Source organism: Prionailurus bengalensis, chromosome A3 (assembly GCF_016509475.1).
Source record: "Prionailurus bengalensis isolate Pbe53 chromosome A3, Fcat_Pben_1.1_paternal_pri, whole genome shotgun sequence".
Taxonomy (NCBI): domain Eukaryota; kingdom Metazoa; phylum Chordata; class Mammalia; order Carnivora; family Felidae; genus Prionailurus; species Prionailurus bengalensis.
Window position 1 is genome coordinate 101,941,361 of NC_057354.1, and position 7,599 is coordinate 101,948,959.

The 7,599-nt window shown below is 48.3% G+C and overlaps 1 protein-coding gene across 3 annotated transcripts; it reads left to right on the top strand.

Moving 5' to 3' along the window:
- Positions 1-243: 243 nt before the first annotated feature.
- On the top strand, positions 244-5,357 carry TEX37 (testis expressed 37). 3 transcript variants are annotated; one of them, XM_043553291.1, is made up of 4 exons: positions 255-770; positions 1,189-1,225; positions 2,146-2,238; positions 4,817-5,357. In XM_043553291.1, the coding sequence occupies exons 1-4, from the start codon at positions 694-696 to the stop codon at positions 5,243-5,245; spliced, it is 636 nt and encodes a 211-aa protein (XP_043409226.1). In that variant the 5' UTR covers positions 255-693; the 3' UTR covers positions 5,246-5,357. The 3 variants fall into 3 exon arrangements, with proteins under 3 accessions (XP_043409228.1, XP_043409226.1, XP_043409227.1); XM_043553292.1 differs by having other exon boundaries at positions 258-372; XM_043553293.1 differs by lacking the exon at positions 2,146-2,238 and having other exon boundaries at positions 244-770.
- Positions 5,358-7,599: the final 2,242 nt, after the last annotated feature.

Below are 7,599 nucleotides of genomic sequence, written 5' to 3' on the forward strand. Positions count from 1 at the left end.
TGTCTGATGTCAAAATCCATGTGGGGTTCTGTTTACCTTCCTTTCCTGGAAACGACCGGCTGTAGAGCACCGTAAAGGCCATGCCTCCCATGTACCTTGCAATGCTGCTGCTAGAGCTCATGCTGGCTCAGGTGTGCTGGAACATCAGTGACTTGCTCTGAGAGGCTGAGTCAGGGGCAGACACCCGGGAGGTGAGCTGGCCACCCATCACAATGACCAGGGGCTGTGATCAAAGCAGCCTGCATCACACAGGTCAGGGTTCATCCCAAAGACAGGTGTGGTGGTGGGGCACAGAGACAGGACTCTTCACGAGGCAGGGGCACCTGGAGTTGGAAGGGCAGGAACATCGTCATCTGCTTGGTAGAAGGAAGGGTAGGTGCTGTTTGCACTGACGCTGGCCCCCAGCCCCAGGAGGGGAGCTCTTTATGCACAAAAAGGAGGGGGCGTAGGGACTTTTTGAGGTCTGGCAACCACCCCACTGGGTCACAGCCCACTGAATGGAATAGGCTCGGGGCTGTGTTCCATGGGAATGAAATGGAGTACCAGTCAAGAGCCTAGGGGCCCATGCACACAAGACAGGGTGAGCTCAGATTGCTCCCCAGTGCCCAGCTGTGAGGCTCCCCGCTAAAACTTCAGGGCTGGGGGGGTCGAGGGGGAGGATTGGACCTACCTGTGGCTATCATTCAACTGGGAATGCAGAACCTTCTTCACCCTGGATGCTCCCGATCCCTGCTGGAAAACATGATTTGTGCTTCTGAATCAGGGCGCCTGTAAGTCCTAGGCCCGTGGCTTGCTTCCTCAGTGCAGCGTTATGTGGGTAGCTTGAAATGGGCCATGGTGGGAGCATTTGCACGACAGAAATGCAGAAATCGGTAAACGCTTATTTAGTTGCCTCCAAAGGTGGTTGTTAAATATTTACCAGCGCACGACTTGCCCTGCTTGAGAGGTGGATCCGATGTTCTCATCGGCTCAGGTTCGGTCTGGGGCCTGCTCATGCCCCTTTGTCCCAGGACCCCTGTCCACCTGCCCATTGATCCCTGCTGCCATCAACCCCTGGGTGACTGAGTCATGTGCAGGGTGGGGCTGAGAGGATTGGGGCAGTTGTGCTCGGTTGGCACAGCTTTGGGGACAGTGGCTGTTTCCCCGGCATGTGACAGAAGCAGGGCTAACCAACTTGTTTGCGTCTAGGTCATCTGCCATGGCAGGTGTGGTGTACTCCAGACAGGTGAGTGTTGTGGCTTTCTGTCTGTCCCTTGTGGCCACTTCGAGGTTGGGCAGCTTTTTTTTTTTTTTAATTTTTTTTTCAACGTTTTTTATTTATTTTGGGGACAGAGAGAGACAGAGCATGAACGGGGGAGGGGCAGAGAGAGAGGGAGACACAGAATCGGAAACAGGCTCCAGGCTCCGAGCCATCAGCCCAGAGCCTGACGCGGGGCTCGAACTCACGGGCCGTGAGGTTGGGCAGCTTTAACGAACAGGCCCAGGCGCTTTGGGGATCCCTATGATGATCATTCTGAAATGGTGGGGTTTTTTTTTCTTGTTTTTTAACCAGTAGGGGAAAGCCAAGGATTTGCAATGTTCTGAGGGTTCATTTACGTATTCAGCATGCATGTATTAGGTATCGTGGGTGTGTCGGTCCCTGTGCTGGGTTTTGAGGCTGCAGAGATGTCCAAGATTAGGTCCTAACCTTGTGTGCTTCATTAAATCCATTACAATTCGCCACAATAAGTGCTGCAACAAGGGACGTAAAATGTTGTGTGAAAGCGGAGGAGAAAACGTTTAATTTGGGGGAGGCGAGGAATAAAAGGGTGGGATAGATGTTTGGGGGCGAAATTTAATCTGGGTTTTGGAGAATGTGTAGGAGTTTGCCAGTCCGTGAGGGGTACCACTGGTGTTTCCGGCGGGAGATAAGAGCATGTGCACCTGCGAAGAGTGGACTGTAGCGAGGCTGGTGTACAGAGGGCACAGGGGGGAGCCAAGTGGGATGAGGTGGTAAAGGTCAGTAGAAGCCAGATCGTGAAGGGCTCTGAATGCCAAGCCCAAAAGTTGGTCTTGGTCCTGTAGACCATGAGAAGCCACAACTGCCTTTAGGTGGAAGAATGGCAAGACGGGATCTCTTGTTTTGTAATCTCCCTTGCCCTTTAGGCCCCTGTGGACTTAGATATATACCAGAGCTCTTACACGATTGACTATCAACCCTACGGGAAGCACAAATACTCCAGGGTCACACTACAAGAGGTAAGAAGTCGCTCGGTCTTGTCTTTTCTTCAATGGCCGACGGAAATCATCTTTACTGCATTTGTATTATGAGCGTGGATATTGGGGGCACTTACTTAGAACAATAGCTGATGCCAGGAGATCTAAAGAAGTCTTTTATGTGTATGTTTTGTGAGTATGTATGCTTTAAAGTGTACATCAACTCTAGGGGCGCCTGGGTGGCTCAGTCGGTTAAGCGGCCGACTTCAGCTCAGGTCGTGATCTCGCGGTCCGTGAGTTCGAGCCCCGCATCGGGCTCTGTGCTGACAGCTCAGAGCCTGGAACCTGTTTCAGATTCTGTGCTTCCCTCTCTCTGACCCTCCCCCGTTCATGCTCTGTCTCTCTGTCTCAAAAATAAATAAACGTTAAAAAAAATTAAAAAAAAAATAAAATGTACATCAACTCTAAGTCATGCATACAAAAGAGTGTAAATAATACACATTTACAGTTTAAATAACATTGACAAAACAAACACCAATGTACCCATGATCAGCCAGCTTAAAACATAGCACGTTAGAAGTACCAGAGAGCCCTAGTGAGCCCCTCCCTGCTCCCACCTCCTCCCACCTCCAGACGTAGCCACTATTCTGAATTTTGGGCTCATCATTCCCGTGTGTGTGTGTGTGTTTATTTTAAGTTTATTTATTTATTTCTGAAAGAGAGGCAGAGGCAGAAAGGGAATCCCAAGCAGGCTCCTCACTGTCAGTGCAGAACCTGACGTGGGGCTCGAACTCACGAACCGTGAGATCATGACCTGAGCCAAACCAAGAGTCGGATGCTCCACCACCTGAGCCACCCAGGCTCCCCTCCCTTGTGTGTTTCTTTAAAAAATAGCTTTACTCTATATGTATGTGTCCCTTCAAACAAATTGTTTAGGTTTGCCTTTTGAGCTTTATTATATATTGGATCATACTATTCATCCTCTTCTGTGACTTTTATTTTTTGCTGAACATTGTATTTTATATAATATATTATTCATTTCTGCTGTGTGGTACTACACTGCATGAAAGTGCCACCATGCCTGTCCCGTTGGCCATCTGGGTTTTTACTTTTTTGTTACCCCTCCCCACTGCCCAGTGCTGCAATGCGGATTGCACAGCCTAATGTATCCACCGCCCCGGGAGTGGAATTGCTGGTCACAGGTAACGTCGCTATTTGCCAAAGTTGTTACATCGATGCAGCAGAGACAGTCAGTTCTGTAACTCTCCAACCTTGCCATAAACTTGGTATTGATAGACTTTCAGAGTTTTGCTGCTTTGGTTGGTTTGAAATAATATTTTCTTGTGATCCCATGTTTCCGGATATTTATTATTCTGTGAGATGTCTGTCCTGCCTTTTGCCCATTTTTTTTTTTTTAGTGGGATGTTTGTCTTTTTCTTATTAATTTGTAGGAGTTCTTTACATATTGTAGACATGTTTCATTTGCTAGTTATATAAAGTGGCAAAAGTTCACAGGCTGTGGTTCATCTTTTCACTTCCTCTCAGTGAATCGCAATTCTTACCCAATTCTTACTGGCAAAATATAGCATCTTTCCCTGTATCATCTGCTCTTTTGAAGTCTTAAGAAATCCTTTCCTATTTCGAGGTTTCGCCCCTAAAAATAAGGTCTAGACAAACAAAGGGGACAATTTCTGGGATATAGTATTTGGTGGAAGCAAAGTGCAGAGTGGGATTATAATGTGCATTTGTGTACAAACCAAGGGTGTGTGGAACTTCATTATATGTTTATATGTACATAAACTATATCTAAAAAGATACATGGGGCACCTGAGTGGCTCAGTCGGTTAGGCGTCTGACTCTTGATTTCGGCTCAAGTCATGATCTCTCAGTGTGTGAGTTCAAGCCCTGAGTTAGTCTCTGTGCTTGCAGAGGGGAGCCTGCTTGGGATTCTGTCTCCCTCTCTCTCTGCTCCTCCCCTGTTCACTCTCTCTCTCAAAAATCAATAAAATAAACATTAAAAAAAGAAGAAGAAGAAGAAGAAGAGGAAGAAGAAGGGCACCTGAGTGACTCAGTCGGTTGAGCATCTGACTTCTGCTCGGGTTCTGATCTGGAGGTTCATGAGTTCAAGCCCCACATCGGGCTTGCTGTTGTCAGCACAGAGCCTGCTTTGGATCCTCTGTCCCCTTCTCTCTCCCTCTGCCCCTCCCCTGCTTGCACTCTCTCTCAAAAATAAATAAAACATTACAAAAAAATTTTTAATAAAAAAATTTTAAAAACCCTTTGTATTATTTCAGTATTGCCCTCAGTCATATACATTACCATTCAAAAACTAATTAAATTTTTTTTAAGAGAGAGCGAGCATGAGTCGGGGAGAGGGGCAGAGGGAAAGAGAGAGAATCCTAAGCGGGCGTCACACGGAGCATGGGGCTGGATCCCACCACCCTGGGATCACAACCCAAGCTCAAATCAAGAGTAGGACACTCAAAGGACTGAACCGCCCAGGCGCCCCCAATGTTTTTTAAATAAAGGGAAGTGTGCTCCCTGGAGGATGAGGCCAAGGAAGCTTTGCCTCTCACCGAGCTCAGCTTTCAGTTCGTTCATGTGTGATTTATTTCCACAGCAAGTGAAGCTGGATGCCCAGCTCCGGGACAAAGAGTTGTACAGGCTGATCCCCAGCTCCAAGCCCAAGCTAGAGGATGGGTACCCCGCCTTCAAAACTCCTCCCATGACCGCCAGAGACCTGGGGCTCCCAGGCTTCTTCCCACCACAAGACCAAGACCGGGCGACCACGGCAGAGGGCGAAGGCAGGTTCACCGGTCTCTGCCATTCCGTGTACCCGGTTTCCCACGCTCTGTACCTGGCCCAGGGCGATCCCAACCGCGTCCACCAGAGCGCCCACTTTCCGTGCCTCCTGGAGCCCGAGCGCCAGCCTGCCGCCAAGGAGGGCAAAGGCTACCTCCTACTGCCTGGCTGCCTCTGTCCTCATCACCACAAAGTCAAGTTCCCCGTCTTGCACCGATGGGGGCCCTTGATGCCATTTTACCAGTAGGAAGTGTGGGGCGCCCGCAGGGGCACTGTGGAAACGCTCCCTCTCACCAGGCAATCCCCCACTGCCCTTGGAGACTGGGCAGGAGAAGTGAAAATAAAGCCGTGGAAGATGATCCAGGAGCCCCGCCTGTTCTACTTTGCGCCCTGCCTGCCCCGGGACCACATCTCTGCCCACCTGTAGGAGGAGGGGATGAGGGAAGGAGGGCAGGACGGAGGGAGAGAAGGAAAACTGGCGTCTTTGGAGGCTGGAATCCGTGTCAGCTGAGCGTCCTGCTGTAAAGATTCTTGCTGCTGCAGGCATTTACTTACGAAAGGGGAAAAATCACGTTCCCCAGAGTCGTCTGGATGTTGAGTGCGATTGCAAACTGGTCCCACGCTGGAGCCACCCGCAGTGACCACTTCAAGGGCGTCATTTTACACGGTCCTCCTTGCTCAGCGGTGCTTTTGCAAACCTGCATATGCCCTCTTAGGGGCACAATGCAGAAATGACATTCTTCCCTTCCAGTTCTGCCCTCTTGGCCACAGCCTGGCCACATGGTCCCACCAAACTGCAAGGAAGGCTGGGAAATATACCTTCGTCCTGGGTGGCCATGTGCCGGGTGAAAAACAGGAAGCCAGCAGAATAGAAGGAGAGGGTGTATTGGGGTGGACGACTGTCCATTTTTGCCCCAAAACCTGAGGAGGCTTGCCCATTGGAATCACACCAGACACCTAGTGTTTCCCCAGGGAAGCTCGTTAAAATGCAGATTCTGAGCCAGTCAGTCTAGGACAGGGGCAAGATTCTGCATTTCCGACAAGCTCCCAGGTGAGGCCAGCACTTCCGGACAGGGGACCATGCTTGAGTAATGAGGTCATACACAATACTCTGCTTCCGTTTCTCTTCACAAGCCATCACTTACAGATCTATTTTTTCTTTCTTTGTTTTTGTTTGTTTGATTTTAACAGCCTCCATGCCCAGTGTAGGGCTTGAACTCACGACCCTGAGACCAAGAGTTGCATGCTCTACCTAGTGAGCCCGTCAGCCACCCCGGATGCAATTATCGTTATTATTTTAAAGTTTATTTATTTATTTTGAGAGAGAGAGAGGGAGTAGGAATGAGGGAAGGACAGAGAGAGGAAGAGAGAGAGAATCCCAAGTAGGAGCCGAGCTGTCAGCACAGAGCCTGATGTGGGGCTCGATCTCACAAACCATGACAGACCTAATTATATATTTTTTTTAACAGCTGCCTGATATTCCATTGAATTGATGGATTGTGACGTATTGAAGGATTCTCTCATTTGTGGGCAGTGAGGCTTTTCCAGTTTCCTTCCTACAAATAATACAGCAGTAACAATTCGTGAACATATACCCTTGCTGCTTTTATTTCTGTAAGAGTCTTACAAGGGCTGGGTTTGTGCTGGGTCTGATGGGGCGGGTGTTTGCTGTTAATAGTTACCATTAGAAGTGCCCCCATCCTCCCAGCAGTGGGTACTAGTGCCTCTTATCCCCATCTCCTTATGATGGACATTATCAATCCTTCTGATTTTTGCTATTTTAATAAATAGAAAATGCTATCTCATTGTGGTTTTAATTTGTCAGTCTAGGATAACTTGGGTTACTTGGGTACTGGTGAGATACAGGATCTCTTCTTTTTTTAAGCTTATTTATTTTGAGAGAGAGAGAGAGAGAGGGAGACAGAACACAAGTGGGGGAGGGGCAGAGAGAGTGTGAGAGAGACAATCCCAAGCAGGCTGCACTCTGTCAGCAAGGAGCCTGACTTGGGGCTTGATCCCCAGAACCATGAGATGATGACCTAAGCTGGAAACACATTGGTCACACTGCCAACTGAGCCTCCCAGGCACTCCCATGGTCTTTATTATATCATTTGCCATTGGGTTTCTGAGTCACACCTTTGGCCCTGAATTATCTTTTTTCTTATCAGTTTATAGGATTTTTTTTTTTTTTTTTTTGCACATTGGCCATGCTAGTTCTTTGTATAGCACATGTTCCTAATATGTTCTTCCTGAACTTTTAAATACCCAATTTAAAATATGTAATCGGAACATATTTTTTGCTAACATAAAATGAATAGCTTCAGTGGGAAATGCTGCAAAGTGAAGAAAAGCACGAAGAAGAAAAAGAAATCCCCTCTAATCCCACTGCTCAGCCAGTAACTACTGGTAACATTTTGATTCCCAGTGTAGCAGATGCTCGGTCAGATCCTTGGGCTGTAGAGCCAGACAAATCTAGGGCTCCACCCATGCCTGAGTTTACTACCTAGCACCTGAGGGGTATTCTAGAAAGTGATTTCATGTCTCTGAACAGCAGTTTCCTCATCTGTAAGAGGCATTCATAATGCTCCCACCTTTTGAGTA

What these genes read in the sequence shown, in the direction of transcription:
- TEX37 (XM_043553291.1), top strand. Translation starts at nt 694, where the DNA reads ATGCAGAACCTTCTTCACCCTGGATGCTCCCGATCCCTGCTGGAAAAC. An exon ending in GCTTCTGAATCAGGGCGCCT is followed by an intron (nt 771 to 1,188) that starts GTAAGTCCTAGG and finishes GTTTGCGTCTAG; the next exon opens with GTCATCTGCCATGGCAGGTG. An exon ending in GTGTGGTGTACTCCAGACAG is followed by an intron (nt 1,226 to 2,145) that starts GTGAGTGTTGTG and finishes CTTGCCCTTTAG; the next exon opens with GCCCCTGTGGACTTAGATAT.